The sequence below is a fragment of the Erythrolamprus reginae genome, chromosome 3 (genome assembly GCF_031021105.1).
Source record: "Erythrolamprus reginae isolate rEryReg1 chromosome 3, rEryReg1.hap1, whole genome shotgun sequence".
NCBI classification, from domain to species: Eukaryota; Metazoa; Chordata; class Lepidosauria; order Squamata; family Dipsadidae; genus Erythrolamprus; species Erythrolamprus reginae.
In genome coordinates, this window is record NC_091952.1 from 99,412,825 (window position 1) to 99,430,382 (window position 17,558).

At 41.8% G+C, this 17,558-nt stretch overlaps 1 protein-coding gene across 1 annotated transcript in view; it reads right to left on the minus strand.

Moving 5' to 3' along the window:
* Window positions 1-687: 687 nt before the first annotated feature.
* The window catches only part of RGS8 (regulator of G protein signaling 8), a 50,271-nt gene continuing 33,400 nt past the window's right edge, over window positions 688-17,558 (minus strand). The window contains 2 exon segments of the mRNA XM_070749002.1: window positions 688-2,772; window positions 3,737-3,903. Coding sequence (XP_070605103.1) covers window positions 2,590-2,772; window positions 3,737-3,903 — 350 coding nt within the window. The 3' untranslated portion in view covers window positions 688-2,589.

Consider the following 17,558-nt stretch of genomic DNA (forward strand, 5'->3'; position numbering starts at 1 on the left):
TTGGCCTCACTGTATGATGGATTAGGTTGAATGTGTATGATTGTATAATTAGGGATTTTATTATGTATTAATGTTTTTAAATTGATTTAACTTCTACTATTAGATTTGTAATGTATTTTATCACTATTATGTTGTGAGCCACCCCGAGTCTTCGGAGAGGGGCGGCATACAAATCTAATAAACTATAACTATATTGCAATCCCTTATCTTCATTTTGCAGACATTTTCAGACTGACATTTTCTACTGCAGAGAATCATACTGGATTCATTCTATGCTAAGTCATAAACTAGGGTTATCAGACTGCATTGATTTGAGTACTTATTAAATGATAAGCCAAAACTAAGGCCAAGACAGTAGCTTAGCATTTTGGGGGCTTCCATCCATTGTGATAATCAGAAAGAGCTCCAGACAACAATCCTTTTTAAATCGCCTCTGGCAAAAAAAATAAAATTTCAGGAATGTTTCAGGCATGTGCTATATTTTCTCAGGTGACATTGGCAGATTGGTTTAGATGGTGGCAGCTAGAAATCCAATGCGTACACAGTAATTCACCTATATTTATTCCTTCTGCTTCTTCCAGTCTGCCCCCTCCTCTCTCCATTTTACCTGATATCCCACATGGGTTTTGTTAGTTAATAGAAATAAGCCCAACTGCCTCCCTCCAATCACATCCAATATACAAAGTCTGTCATGAAATATTTATTCTTTGCAAAGCCTGACAACATCATGACACAGCAGATGTCTAGGTGAAGTCTATTTTAAGCTGCAGATCTCAAGTTATGAAATACAACATCTGCTGTACATACATAATTGGGCATGCTGCTGTAAGGGAAGAGAAATGTGGGCTGCATGAGGTCTAGTATCTATCTGTTCACGCAAACAGAGTTTCAAGATAGGGCATTTCATTGAAAGAGGGATATTTCCCCCCACAAAGCAGGTTCCCTAGAAACAGGGTCAGAGCACCAACATCAGTTTGGTCTAAGAATAAATAACAGCCGTGAGGTGGGGAGAACAGTGCCATTCAATCCCCCCTTGTGAGGAAAAGGATCGTTTTCATCAGAATCTGGGGTGTTCTGCAGCTTTGTCTCTTTCTGGTTGAAGCTCTTAAAGAAATAAAACTGGGCTTCACACCCAGAAGTGTCATTACTTGGGGCAAAACAAAACAAAACTTGCCATTTTTGGTTCCAAAAATATTATCACCCAACTGAGGGTTTTGAAATAATCAAGTGAAGGAAGCTGCAGCCATGTGTTCTTACTTGGTAATTAAATATTCTAGATTAGGGGTCCCCAAACCCTGGTCCATGGATGGGCCCTGGTCCGTGGCACGTCAGAAATTGGGTTGCGCAAACAAGCAAAGCCCCATCCACGGGATGCAGCACATGAAACCAAAGCCCATCTGGTCCACAGATCCGGAACCTGGTGCTCCAAGAGCTGGGGACAGCTGTTCTAGATTCAATCTGAAGGGAATTCCCAGAAAATTCCATTAGCCAAACAAGTCTTTCTGGGCAATAAGTAATCTGTTACTTCTAATACCCATCTGCCATTTTTAAAAAAATCTAGCACCTTGGACAAGTGGTCCAGTAACAGAACTAGCCATGTTAATCAAGGTTGCTTGTTCCATTCTGTGCAGGAAACAGATGTTTTGACCAGGAAGAAAGACCTTTGCCTCCTTACTCCAAAATATGAAAAATGTATTCAAGAATCCTTGCCAGGACCATTGCTATCAGGCAACACGAACGAATTACATTAAATTAGAGACTCTTTTCTCTAATGTCCATTTGCACAAATTATTTTCTAAAAAAAAATATTGATGGGAAGACATTGAATTTCGCATCCAGTTGTCGTTAGTTCAGCATTTCTGTTTTATACAGAGGATAAAGTGGGATGGGGATGTGATGATCCCATACGACCCACCAGATGCTGCCTCCAGCAGTTACAAGGGTAAAGGATGCTCAGACATCTGGAAGGCTGTGGGTTTTTCTATCTCTATCCTATAAACTGAAATTATATGAACCTGAATTATTTGGAAATAACAATTGGCAAAATCATTTTAGGTTCATTCAAAATTGCTCTCCCCAGTTTAGTCCCGAGCGAATGTGTCTGCGCTGCTGGAAATACCAGAAGCTGCAACCTCAAAACCAACAGGTTGGAGATGATAAGTACTGTACAACTATAATTCTCTTACAGGCTTTCCTTCCAGCAACATTTCAGCAAATAGTCCAATATGATCATTGTTCTTAACCCTACTTTTACTTCAATTCATTGATTTGTCCAGATATATTGAGATATGCTAGAAGCTTCTATCAGGGTTCGGACTAAGGATTTTACTGCTATACATATGCATAGTCTTCAGTTAAAATAAGGACATGCATACATAGAATGATGAGGATCCACGGACAGCACTGGATTCACACTGCGAAATGTTTTATCCATGTACACAACTCAATTTCTCCATGCTTCTTCCATTTCTCCTCTCCTTCTATTGCTGTTGTAAGTAAATGAATTTAACATCACACATAGAAATGGATGTGGCTAGTGCAAGAAGCTTGTGGTGTCTAAGGAGGACCCTCCTCCTTTTGATCCCTGCCCTAGCTGAGCCTCCTCTGGGTTTGAGACAACAGGTCTGTATAAATTTTGGACCTCAGGAACCTGGGGTAGGAGTCTTTTTCCATAAGGCTGTGAATTTTCCCCTGGGCTTGGTCAAAACATGATGGTGACAGTTCTTCTAGATTCCTTCTTGTCGCTTCTCTTGTCTGGAAGTCTATGTTTACCTAAGGAGAGAAAAACATGAAAAGAATGTATATAAAATAACTACCGGTATTTTGCGATTCCTTTCACCTGAATGTAGCAGTTTTGTTACTATCGTCAGAAACAAATATTTTATTTTCACCTGAAAAATGAATTTAATATCAGGCAAGCTGACGTATTGATGAGTTCGTATTGCCAACTTACAATTTTTGTAAAAAAACAGTCAGTGTATGAAAGTAATTATTAATCACAATTATTTCCTATCCTTCCCTTTCACCATGAAACATAGTTGATTATCTCAAAATCTAACACACGTCACAAGGTTATGTGGATAAAGTGATATGTGGGGTAACCAAACCTTGGATTTGCTTTCTTCAAATATTTAGGATAATAATATCATTTTAAAGACACTTTAGGGATGATGCAGTTTATTAAAAGATGACTGACACATCGTCAAAGTGATCATGGTTTCTTAAGTTGCCACAGTAATACCACGGATCTCTAAGAATCCTTAGTACATAGTGTATTTTTTCAGTATAAGACGCACCGGAGTATGAGACGCACCTTAGTTTTTGGGGAAGAAAATGGGATTTATTTGCAGAGAGTAACAAAAAAAGAGCTTGCAAGAGATGGGAACATTGTTAGCACCTCATTAGGGCTGGAAAGAAACATTCAGAGCAAGTAGAGCAATGAAAAAAACCTGCAAAGATTTAGGGCTTAGACAACTTTTTTGCAGAGATTAACAAAGAAAGAGCTTTCAAACAGGTAAGCACTGGGAAGATAGTTAGCACCTAGCTAGGGCTGAAAAAAAGCTTTGAAAAAAGCTACATTCAGACTATAAGATGCACCCAAATTTCAGCCTCTTTTAGGGAGGAAAACAGTGTGTCTTATACTCCAAAAAGTATGGTAAGTTTGATGAGCCCAAGAGGAGCATCCTCCATTCTCAGTCATGTCTTGCCCAACAACCCATGCCGTGCATCTGCTAACCTCTCGTGGTGCTTGCACATCGATAAATTCTTCAAAAATCCGATGGGCCTTGGTAGCTAGTTTGGTAGTGGATCGTATCTTCTTGAATTCCTCACATGCCAGCCAGAACTCCAGGTTTTCTTCACTGAATTCTGTCTTCAGAAAGGCCCGAAATGCAGCCACTCCATCTGGCAAAAAATATTTTTAACACGGTTCAGAAATAAAGGTGGCTTCCTCTTGTCTATTGTGGCATCTTTGCATGAATCAATGGTTGCAGAGCAAATAATAATAATAATAATAATAATAATAATAATAATAATAATAATAATAATTTATTAGATTTGTATGCCGCCCCTCTCTAAAGACTTGGGGCGGCTCACAACAATAATTATAACAATGTTACAATTGAAACAAATATAATATTAAAAAACATCTAAAAAACCCATCATTTAAAAACCATGCAACACACGCATACCATACATAAAATATAAAAGCCTGGGGGAGGTGTCTCAGTTCCCCCATGCCTGGCAATACATGTGGGTCTTAAGCAATTTGTGAAAGACAAGGAGGGTGGGGGCAGTTCTAATCTCTGGGGGGAGTTGATTCCAGAGGGCCAGGGCCGCCACAGAGAAGACTGGGGCCTGCCAAATGACATTGTTTAGCCAACTGTGTGGGACCTTATCAGCCGCTGGGATTCGTGCGGTAGAAGGCAGTTCCGGAGGTATTCTGGTCCGATGCCATGATCGGCAGCCAGTGCAAGCCATGGAGTGTTGGGAGAAACGTGGGCAAATCTGGGAAGCCCCCACGATAGCTCTCGCGGCCACATTCTGCACGATCTGAAGTTTCTGTACACTTTTCAAAGGTAGCCCCATGTAGAGAGTGTAAAACAATAGAGGTTAGCAAATCAACCTGATTCAGCCCACATTGCAAATAATTGGGAGCATCCAGATATACTTACTCCCTGAAGTTTTAACTTATATACATATGAGGGTTTTAAAAGAAAACCTAAGTCCACTGGTGTACTTAATTGATTTTTACATCAATTGAGTTATGAGGACATCACCCTCAACTTCCTAATAGTCCACATTATCTCTGGATTATTTGTGTACTGTGGTTGAAACCCTTATATTACAAATGACTGGGAAAAAGGAATTGGTGCACCGCTGTTCTGTCTGGATGCCCCCAGACTTCAACACCAACTGGAAAAAGCAGCCAAACATGCTGGTAAAAGCAAAAGCACTTTATAGTTTGAAAAATAAACACAGAGAAAAACCTGTTCTTCCCAACAGGCAGGCTATGAGGCTTCACAGCAAAGTCCTGATGGCCAGACAATACAGCAGACTTCTTGCTGGCACACACACCACTGTAGAGAATAAGACCCACACATTTCCCCCCCAAGGTTTCAGCCTTCAAGGCCACAAGCCAGAATCAGAGACGCCAAAGATCACAGCCAGGTCCCAGGACTCCCAAAGATACTACTCCACAAGAGAGGAAGGGTGGGTCTGCCTTTTCAGCCTTTCTGGCGAGAACCACACCCAAACCCAGCTGTTACCTATTTAGGACTGGAAGTACCTGGCTAATTGTCCCCTTCCTTGTGCTGCTCTTCTCTGCCTGTGATCGATGATGGCTTGAGCATTTTCATCTAAGGACTCCAGGCTGCTTGCTGGGGAGAGCTCCACCCCAGGGGATTCTGGCTGTTCTCCCTCTCCCTCGGCCTGATATTCCTCCTCCCCTTCTGCCTGGGCCTCCTCCTCCTCCTCCTGTTCCTCATCCTTCCCCTCTGAGCAGGGAGCCGGCAGAGGTTCAGCCGTTCCCTGAGGAGCCTCAGACGGAATCACAACAACCGCTAGGGAACTTTTTAAAAAATTCAGAGAGGAGTGGGGGAGAGAAAAACAATATTTTTTAAAGTTTCTGACAGATTTCAAACCAGCAACCTTCCATTTACCAGACAAGAATTATGGCCATTTCAGTATTATTTGCATTCATGATCAATTATAAAAGATATTAGACATCAAGGTAAGCACTGAGTCAGAATTCTGCTTCTGTGGGATACTGTGATGTTAGTCTGCAATAAACTGAAGGCTATTGTCCAAAATGGTTCCTTGGCCTTTCTGATGAGAGATTACGATAATCCTTAAGCATGTTATTTGCAAACTTAAAATAAAATATTCACGGAAAGGCCAAGTATAGTGCTTGGGCATTCTGGAGAAAAAGATATCCATCTCTGCTCTCTTGGATGAAAGGCATTGGGAAGGGGAAGTAGATCCTGCTGACTCCCATTTTCTAGCTTAGCTCTCTGCAGGTTTCACTGCTATACTGGAACATGTGTTTCCTTTCCAACAATTTCCACTGTACTCGACATAGGCCAGAATTCTTCCCACCATTGTTTTAAAACAGGAACTTCAACGTAGGCTTGGCAGGGACTTCACCCTGAAGGTTTCTGATGAAGGTGCTTAATGAGGCCAACACTACCAGTCAAGGGAATCCCACTAGTGAATCACTTCCTCTTGTCTGTGGAGAAAGTGAATAGCAGCACCTGTTTAATCAAATCTTCCATTCAGCTAGAGAATCAAAGCAGATATGGTAAAATACAACCCACACTACCACTTCAATATCCTGTTGTGTCTTTCTGAGGAATGTGTCATATCAGAAAAACAAGCATCTTACTGAAATAGGTTTTAAATGCTTACCATTTAAAAGCATAATAGGATCAAAGGTCAAAATAAGATGAAGTGAAGACTGGGATTGAATAGAATATTTATTTATTATATTTGTTTGTTTGTTTGTTTAATTCTACTTCTATGCCGCAAAGTCCTGAAAGACTCAGGGCAGCTTGTAACAACTATGTAAATACAAAACAATAAAAAAGAAATCAAATTTAAAATCTAAAAAATTATAAAAATCCTAATTAAAAAACCCATAAATTAACCAATCACAACAACATGCATACTAAACATTCATACAATTTGGCCATGATAGTTGTATTGTACCCGGATGATCTCTGAATCTGAATGATCAGTTATGAAGTATTTCGAGTCTATGGAGAGGGGCGGCATACAAATCTAATTAATAATAATAATAATAATAATAATAATAATAATAATAATATCTCCGAGACCGCCTTCTGCCGCACGAATCCCAGCGACCGATTAGGTCCCACAGAGTGGGCCTTCTCCGGGTCCCGTCAACTAAACAATGTCGGTTGGCGGGCCCCAGGGGAAGAGCCTTCTCTGTGGCGGCCCCGGCCCTCTGGAACCAACTCCCCCCGGAGATTAGAACTGCCCCTACTCTCCCTGCCTTCCGTAAAGCTCTTAAAACCCACCTTTGTCGTCAGGCATGGGGGAACTGAAACACCTCCCCCGGCCACGTACAATTTATGTATGGTATGTTTGTGTGTGTGCTTGTTAATATAGTGGGGTTCTTTTTAAAACTATTTTAAATACTTAAATTTATTGAATTTATTTGGATTTGTACGATTATTTATATTTTTTTGTTGTGAGCCGCCCCGAGTTCGCGGAGAGGGGCGGCATACAAATCTAAATAATAAATAAATAAATAAGAAATAAATAAGAAGAAGAAGAAGAAGAAGAAGAAGAAGAAGAAGAAGAAGAAGAAGAAGGAGTGCAAAATTGAGCTGCAATGACTCTGGCATAAGCCCGTGAAAGTGGTCCCAGTGGTACTTGGCACGCTGGGTGCAGTGCCAAAGGATCTCAGCAGACATTTGAAAACCATTGGAATTGACAAAATCTCCATCTGTCAATTGCAAAAGGCCGCTTTACTGGGATCGGCAAACATAATTCGCCGCTACATCACGCAGTCCTGGGTGCTTGGGAAGCGCCCGACTGGTGATGAAATACGAAATCCAGCATAGTGATCTCGTTTGTTGTGTTGTACTGACATAATAATAATAATAATAATAATAATTATTATTATTATTATTATTATTATTATTATTTCTAATTCTCATTGTGTGTGAAAACAAGTACCTTTATTTCAATCCTTACTGATGAAGGACAGAGGGACAGAGAGAGAAAGAGACAGAGAGAGATGCTGCTGGCTACAGGTAATGATATTTGTGTCCTTACCTCTCTACTGCTTGATAACTGTGATTTATTTATTTATTTATTATTTGGATTTGTATGCCGCCCCTCTCCGAAGACTCGGGGCGGCTCACAACAAGTGAAACAAATCATAAATAATGCAATTAATTAAAATATTTAGAAATTTAAAAACCCCCATAAACTAACAGACACACACACAAGCATACCATGTATAAATTAAACATGCCCAGGGGGAGATGTTTCAATTTCCCCATGCCTGACGGCAAAGGTGGGTTTTAAGGAGTTTACGGAAGGCAAGGAGAGTAGGGGCAGTTCTGATCTCCGGGGGGAGTTGGTTCCAGAGAGCCGGTGCCGCCACAGAGAAGGCTCTTCCCCTGGGGCCCGCCAACCAACATTGTTTAGTTGACGGGACCCGGAGAAGGCCCACTCTGTGGGACCTAATCGGTCGCTGGGATTCGTGCGGCAGGAGGCGGTCTTGGAGATATTCTGGTCCAATGCCATGAAGGGCTTTAAAGGTCATAACCAACACTTTGAATTGTGACCGGAAATTGATCGGCAGCCAATGCAGACTGCGGAGTGATGGTGAAACATGGGCATACCTAGGTAAGCCCATGACTGCTCTCGCAGCTGCATTTTGCACGATCTGAAGTTTCCGAACACTTTTCAAAGGTAGCCCCATGTAGAGAGCATTACAGTAGTCGAACCTCGAGGTGATGAGGGCATGAGTGACTGTGAGCAATGAGTCCCGGTCCAGATAGGGCCGCAACTGGTGCACCAGGCGAACCTGGGCAAACGCCCCCCTCGCCACAGCTGAGAGATGGTTTTCTAATGTGAGCTGTGGATCGAGGAGGACGCCCAAGTTGCGGACCCTCTCTGAGGGGGTCAATAATTCCCCCCCCAGGGTAATGGACGGACAGGTGGGATTGTCCTTGGGAGGCAAAACCCACAGCCACTCCGTCTTATCCGGGTTGAGTTTGAGTCTGTTGACACCCATCCAGGCCCCAACATCACTTCCACCACTTCGTTGACTGGACATGGGGTGGAGATGTAAAGCTGGGTATCATCAGCATATTGATGATACCTCACCCCATGTCCTTGGATGATCTCACCCAGCGGTTTCATGTAGATGTTGAATAGTAGGGGGGAGAGGGCTGACCCCTGAGGCACTCCACAAGGGAGAGACCTCGGAGCCGACCTCTGACCCCCCACTAACACCGACTGCGACCGGCCAGAGAGGTAGGAGGAGAACCACTGAAGAACAGTGCCTCCCACCCCCAACCCCTCCAGCCGGTGCAGAAGGATACCATGGTCGATGGTATCGAAAGCCGCTGAGAGGTCGAGTGATACTTTGAGCAATAGAGAAATAGGCTTTTAATAAGAGTGTTTGCATTTCCTGTTCAGCAGGTTTTAAGAAATTCTGTCTCTCAAAATACTATAGTCACTGATTTTCTATTAAAATAAATTAGTTGTGATTCAACTGAGTTCTCCCAGTGGTAGTAAACATATATTTGGACTGTACAGCTGCGGGTTATAAGTGGGGTTTCTGGAAACAACAAAACATATCCACTCAGAAAGTAGAGAGTCTGATTGTTGCTGTTATTACACAGAAGAGGAAGTAGACCCTATCATTCTTTATCTGAAATTACATAGATTTATTACTTCAGAAGCCGAGATTGGCTTGTTTGTTGCTCAGTGCATTGTGCCAGGCCAGCCAATATGCTCAGTCAATGATTTAGTATATTAGGTGAATTTAATGCATTCAGTTAGCCATAGTATTAGTGTTACTTATTTTATACATTCATTGAATTTATATCTCACCTTTACTCTTTAAGTGCAAGATAGCCTACCTAGAGTCTTCTTTAGTTTTATCCTTTAATCACAGTTTTGTGAGATGGATTGGGCTAGGTGAAAATAACTGGTTCAGAGTCATTGAGTAAGCTTCATGTTCAAATGGGAACTTGTACTTTGATTTTCCTGGTCTAAATCCCAACACCGCAGCCATCACGCTGACTATGTTAGTACAATATGTAAACACAGGCAGGAAGAATCAATCCTAAATCTTTTTTGAGGCATGTGGAATGAGTTACCCCCAATAAAAGGGACCACTTCAGACATTTATGAAACCAGTATGTTCTGACTGGGTTTGTAAATGCCTGAAGTGGCCCCTTTAAGATTGTGCAATAGAACATTTTTTTCCATCTTACCCTCTATGACAGGAGTCCCCAAGCTTGGCATCTTTAATCCTTGTGGACTTCAATTCCCAGAATTCTCCAGTCAGCAAAGCTGGTTGGAGAATTCTGGAGTTGAAGTCCACAAGTATTAAAGTTTGTAGCCTTCTCCCAGTGGTAGTAAACATATATTTGTAGCCAAAAATCAATGAAGTGGACAACCTTTTCAGTAAGTAAAGATTCTTCCAGGGAGTAATGACACTGGAAAATCACTAACCTAAATCAAGTAGAGAGCTTTACAGATACAAATTCTTCACCCCATCTACTTATGGAAAAGGTTATGAAGCTGGCATTCATTCCCTGTTCTTCCTTAACTCAAAGAAACTGCAGAGGAAGGTAAAAGAATTCCTTGTATTCAATCTTCTTTCAAACCTTGAGTGAATAATAATATTTTTTTCTTTCCTCTTTTAGAAGTCTCCTCTGTCTAATCATTAAATTCAAGTGAGTTGAATTATGATTACAAATAGCTTTTGGGCCCAGCTTTGCCAACTTCTAAATGTGATGTTAAAATAAATGTGAAATAATGATTGTTTTGCTAGGCCCGGGAAAGTGGGAGGCATACTTAGTAGCTGCCAAATCTGTTCCCAAATCTCCAGAGTTCGGAATCTGTCAATATGCAATTCTCTCTCACGTGGTATGATAATTCAGTCTTATCTTCAATTTGTCACTAAACCCCTGCTCTTTCTTGTTTTGAAATTCTCATAGTATTTTGAAATATCATTAGCAATATTTTACCTCAGTGGAAAACACTGAATGTGGTTTCTTTTGTTGAAATATAATATAATAATAATAATAATAATAATAATAATAATAATAATAATAATAATAATAATAATAGAGTTGGAAGGGACCTTGGAGGTCTTCTAGTCCAGTGTTTTTCAACCAGTGTGCCGTGGCACACTAGTGTGCCGTGAGACATGGTTAGGTGTGCCGCGAAGCTCAGAGAGAGAAAGAAAGCAAGAGAGAGAGAGAGAAAGAAAGAAAGAGAAAGCAAGCAAGAGAGAGAGAGAGAAAGCAAGAGAGAGAGAAAAAGAGAGGGAGGGAAGGAGAGAGAGAAAGACATAGAGGGAGGGAGGGAGGGAGAGAGAGAGAGAAAGAGAGCAAAAAAGAGAGGAAAGAAGGAAGAGAAAGAAAGAGGGATGGAGAGAGAGAAAGAAAGAGGAAGGAAGGAAGGGAGAGAAAGAGGGAGAGAGAAATAGAGCGAAAGGGAGGAAGAGAGAGAATTTTTTTGTCCAAACTTTTTTTAGCCCCACCCACTCAATGTGCCCCAGGGTTTCGTAAATGTAAAAAATGTGCCGCGGCTCAAAAAAGGTTGAAAATCACTGTTCTAGTCTAAACCCCAGCTTAGGCAGGAAACCCTACACTACTTCAGACAAAGGGTTATCCAGCATCATCTTTAAAACTTCCAGAGCCCAGAAGGGAAAAAAAGAAAAAAAAGTTTTGTTTTTTTTAAAGATGGTGGCCCCAGGAAGTGATGTCTCTTCTTTGTGGCAACCCCTGAGATATTGGGACATTCCTATCATTTCTCTCCTGGTCCTTCTTTTCATTAAATTAGACATATCTAGTTCCTGCAACCGTTCTTCATACGTTTTAGCCTCCATCCCCTAATCATCTATGTTGCTCTTCTCTGCATTTTTTCTAGAGTCTCAACATCCATTTTACATTGTGGCGACTTTGTCTTGGGATGTTTTAAAAAAGAATAAATAATTTGTGCAGGAGACAAATGGGATTTTGAAATGCTCTGAGGCTGACAAATGGTATGGCAATGCCTTTAAATTACTTTAGGTCAGGAGAAATTCTACAATTGCTTCCCAAGGGAATTATCTGCCATGACACAATGTTTGTTTGTTTGTTTTTAAAAGAAAGAAATCTCCCAGTGGGAGCAAAACTGTCAGGTTTGCTCTTGAGATTTAATTGAACTCTGGGAATCCTGTGATGCTTTAGGGGTTTTTTGTGAGGCTGGGGAAGGGAAATGTATAAAGGGAATTCATACACAATTGAATTTGCTACCCTCTTTTCCCTAAAATAAGACATTCCCTCATAATAAGCCCAATCAGGCTTTTGAGTGCATGGCAATAAGACCAAGCGTTTATTTCAGGGTTCAAAAAAATATAAGACAGGGTCTTATTTGGGGGAAAACACAGTACTTTTTCTTAACTTTTTCTCAAGTTTTCTTTTAAGATAATTTCTAATATATGTGTGTATATTTGTACGTGTGTGCAGATTGTGTGTGGGGAGGGGAAGGGACAATACTTGAAACATTTTGAGAAAATATTGTAATTGTGATAATTAATTATTATTAATCATTATCATTAAAATATCTTCTCATAATGCCGGGGGACTAAATTCTTTTTTTCTTTTAAATGTGTTTGATGACATGCATCCTTACATAATAGGGGTTTTTTCAGCTTGTCAGAGGACGTGAGGAGATGAGCAGAGGCTGGAAAAAAAGGGATACTTTCCCATGTTTGATAGACTGGAAAAAAAACCCTCTTTGCTTCAGAAAGTAGACTGGAGACGTCAGAGGACAGAATAAACAGCTGGAAGTAGGAGATCCAATATGGACCCCTGGCTGACTTCCCATCCTCAGTTTATTCTGGGATTATACAAAGAAAACATCTTAAGAAAAAGGAGCTTTTGAAAGCTAGCCTTGTCTCTCTTTTCCCTCCCACCCCACTAATCCTAATCTTCTCCCCACTGGGTCTGTTCCTGCTTAGACTGCATATTTTGCATATACAGTGGTCCCCCGATTATTGCGAGGGTTCCGTTCCAGCACCCCTCACAATGATCGGTTTTTCGCGAAGTAGCACTGTGGAAGTAAAAACACCATCTGCTCATGCGCAGATGGTGTTTTTACTTCCGCCACAGCAGCGAGGAGCCGAAGATTGGGGTTTCCCCTCCGCCCACGCAAACTCCTCGCTGCCGCTCGCCCGCCCTTCGCCCGCCCATGCCGTTCGCTCGCGCCGCTTCCCAGCTGAGTCCTGAAGCCAATTCGCTTCAGGACTCAGCTGGGAAGCGGCGCGAGCGAACGGCGTGGGTGGGCGAAGGGCGGGCGAGCGGCAGCGAGGAGTTTGCGTGGGCGGTGGGGAAACTCCTCGCTGATGCCCGCCGCTCGCCCTCCCGCCAGCAAGAGGGGGAAGACCCAGGGAAGCCGCCCAGCAGCTGATCTGCCCGGCGCCATCTACGTATGCATGCCCATAGAAAAAAGGGCGCGCATGCGCAGATGGTGTTTTTACTTCCGGGTTGAAAAATCGCCATATAGCTGTTTCGCAATGATCGGGATCGCAATACCCGGGGGATCACTGTATATACAGTAGTCCCTTGCTATACCGCGCTTCACCTACTGCGGCTTCACTTCATCGCGGGTTTTCAAGAAATATTAATGAGAAAAATCATTTGCGGATCTTCGCTGGTTCGCGGGTTTCTGAGGAAGTCGATCGGCAGATTTAAACAGCCCGCCGAACTCGATCGGCAGGTTTTTCAAAAAAAAAAAATCTAAAATTGTAAATACTGTATTTAAATACTGTATCTGAAATAAATACTATGTGGGAAGGGTTTATAAACACTTAAAACAATGAAAACTTACCAAACAATTACAATATAAATACTTAAATAAGTACTATCAGTCGATAAATTCCCCATCGCGGATTTCACCTATCGCGGCCGAGTCTGGAACGTAACACCAGCGATGAGGTGAGGGACTACTGTACCTCTGTAACTGTCTGGTTTGGTGCTGCAACCCAACAGGACCGACACAGACTTCAGAGGACAATCAGAACTGCAGAAAAAACAATTGCTGCCAACCTGCCTTCCATTGAGGACCTGTATACTGCACGAGTCAAAAAGAGGGCAGGGAAAATATTTACTGACCCCTCACATCCTGGACACAAATTGTTTCAACTCCTACCCTCAAAACGTCGCTACAGAGCACTGCACACCAAGACAACTAGACACAAGAACAGTTTTTTCCCGAACGCCATCACTCTACTAAACAAATAATTCCCTCAACACTGTCAGACTTTCTACTAAATCTGCACTTTTATTCTACTAATTTTTTTCATCATTCCTATCACCCATTTCCTCCCATGTTGACTGTATGCCTGTAACTTGTTGCTTATATCCTAAGATTTTTATTAATATTGCTTCTTCATTGCTTGTTTGACCCCTATGACAATCATTAAGTGTTGTACCACATGATTCTTGACAATTGTTTATTTTAGTTTATGTACACTGAGAGCATATGCACCAAGACAAATTCCTTGTGTGTCCAATCACACTTGGCCAATAAAAATTCTATTCTATTCTATTCTATATGCCTTCATCTAATTGAAGGGGGATTCTGTAGGATGAGTTTTCATTAACATGCAAGAAACCATCAGTGGACTATGAACGCATATGAAGACTGGATACTTGGTGGAGTGATGAAAATCATGTCATCTGTTCCCTATTATAACAATTATTATCATTACAACCAAAAAGCAGAGTTGGAAGATTTTTGGGGGGTGTTTAAATGGTTGCTGTATCTTTTCTTTGATGCTGGGCCAGAATAATCAGTCCTACGATTTGGGTAAATCTCAGGGGCAACAGTGGCTTAAATCTTTGGATTAACCTTTGGGCTGATGATAAAATCCCAAGTTTACTAAAACTACCAGAAACAGGATGTAGCTAGGTTCCCACACAATCTCTCTCTCTCTCTCTCTCTCTCTCTCTCTCTCTCTCTCTCCCTCCCTCTCTCTCTCCCTCCCTCACTTCCTCTCCCTCTCCTTCTCTCCCCCTTTCCCTCTCTCTAAAAAAAGGATTGGCCAATCATTCATTCTATGGTTTGGCTGTTCCAGTCGAAGTCTGAGGAAGGGAAGTTCACAAGAATAACTGATCCTAAGAGCTTGTTCCTCTGTCCATGGAATGTGATTGCAGTATCTCTAAAATCTGCAAATTTGAGGCTCCCAAAAATGTTAATTGCAAAGGACAGAAATGGCCACTACATATTTATTGTAAGACAAACACTCTTGACATTTACCCACTGTTCTGGAGAAAATAAATCTAACAAACAAAATGGATGGTACATCCCTTTTTTCCTCCTTATCTTTTAGATGCCCTCAGGACTATATCTGTTGTGTCCAGAGGACAGTTAGGCCTTGTACCCGCCCCATATTCCTTGGGTGGGAAAATACTACAAGGTGATTGGTTGACTGACCCTGGCAGCCTGGGGTATATATAGCTGCCAGGCACGGCCATGTTTGGTTGTTGTCTTGTTTTGTTCCTTAAACCGTTACCTTCTGCTCTAAATAAAAAGAACCGTTACTTACACTAAGTCTGCAGTCCTTCATTCCTGCAAGGATCTAACATCTGGTGAGGAGGAAACGTCACCCCGAGAGATAAGGTAACCAGGGACTTCCCTCAGCCAGTGCTGCTGCCTCGGGTTCCCCTCAGCCACCGTCACTGCCAGCACCGGCGCTGAGCCTCTCAAATTTGCAACTACTGTCGCCACCGAGCTTCATTCCTGCAAGGATCTAACAATATCCAGCTCCTTTCTTTGTCTAATTCCATCAGGCTCAAATTAACCCACCCTACCTTCAAACTCTTGAAAGAGTCCTTTTGTCTAGAGGTAGAAACAATCCCAGGTACACAGACAAGTACCCCACTGGTTTCCTCAAATTAACCAGCAAATCAAATGCCTATGACCGTGATGGCGAACCTTTTTTTCCTTGGGTGCCGAAGGAGCGTGTGCACACATTATCACACATGCATGAGTGCCTGCACCCATAATTCAATGCCTGGGGAGGGTGAAAACAGCTCCCTGCCCCCAGAGGTCTTCTGGAGGCTGGAAATGGCCTGTTTTGTGTTTTGCCCTCCTCAGACTATAAAGGCTTCCTTGGAGCCAGGGGAGGGTAAAAATGCCTGGAGGCTCTCTGGAAGCCAAAAACATCCTTCCAGAGCCTTTGTGCAAGCCAAAAATCAGCTGGCCAGCATACACATGCACGTTGGAGCTGAGCTAGGGCAATATCTCATGTGTCAGCAGATATATCTGGGACTTGTCATTGCCCTAGGACTTCTTGCCTTGTAGATTTCAACTTCTGTTAAAAAAAAAGTCTTTGCTTTCCATTTATTTTCTTGTAAAAGAGGCACCAATGATTGTTGCAATAAATATGGTTCTATAGAATTGTGCTCAATCCTTCTGAATTTTCTGTAATATTCACCTTCTTGAAATGAGCCAAATATTCCCCATTTTTTTTTTAGCTAAGAAATGGCTCGATGAATTTATAAGCATGATAAATTTCTGCCGCACGAATCCCAGCGACCAATTAGGTCCCACAGAGTTGGCCTTCTCCGGGTCCCATCGACTTAACAATGTCATTTGGTGGGACCCAGGAGAAGAGCCTTCTCTGTGGCGGCCCCGACCCTCTGGAACAAGCTCCCCCTGGAGATCAGAACTGCCCCCACCCTCCTTGCCTTTCGTAAAGTTCTGAAGACCCATCTCTGCTGTCAGGCATGGGGGAACTGAGACATCTCCCCCATGCCTATACAGTTTATACATGGTATGTTTGTGTGCACGTTTGCTTTTAATAATGGGGTTTTTAGCGTTTTTTTAAATTATTAGATTTGTTCTTACATTGTCTTTGTTATTGTTGTGAGCCGCCCCGAATCTACGGAGAGGGGCGGCATACAAATCAAATCAAATCAAATCAAATCAAATCAAATCAAATAAATAAACAAACAAACAAACAAACAAATGATATTCTGCTTGATGAAGTTCGATAGCATCTTTAATGCTTTAACCATTATTTTTCAGCTTTTTATTAGTTCATCCAAAAATGAAACATTGTTTTTAATTGCCTGTCTTCTTCAAATGATCTCCTTCATTCCCATCCATCTCCCCTGTACGTGCCAGGAATAGCAAGTAACAAAGAAATTGATGGAATCTGTATGAATGGGATAAGGAAGGAAGAGGAAATTGTTTTCAAGAGACGAAAGTAACCTTTCTGTTAAAGCGACTTCTTTAGCAAAAAGCTGAAAATATAATTTAAGAAAGCTGGAAATGGTTTGGAACAACCCTCTCTCCTCAGGTCGTGCGGAGATATTTTTCTACCCTGCTCTCTTCTCCTGCATTTCTAAATAATTTATAGTCTGTCATATTAAAATACCACACTGCAGAAGATGAAAGCCAAAGATGTCTACAAAAGAACAGCAACACTTTCATAGTCATCTCAGCACTTTAGCGGGGATGGGAACATTACCTATCCCCAAGGCTCTCAGAAGAGATGATGGTGGAAACTAATCAAGGAAAGAACCAACCTAGAACTGAAGAGAAATTTCCTGACAGTGAGAACAATTAATCAGTGGAACAACATGCCTCAGAAGTTGTGGGTGCTTCAATGTGGGAGCTTCATTTGTCTGAAAGTTAAAAGTTGTCCTGCTTAGAAAGGGGATGTCCCTAAATGACCTCCAGGACCCCTTCCAACTTCGTTATTCTGTTATATAGATCAGCATTTCTCAACCTCAGCAACTTGAAGATATAAGTAATTTCCCGGTTCTTCAACAGAATAACGAAGTTGG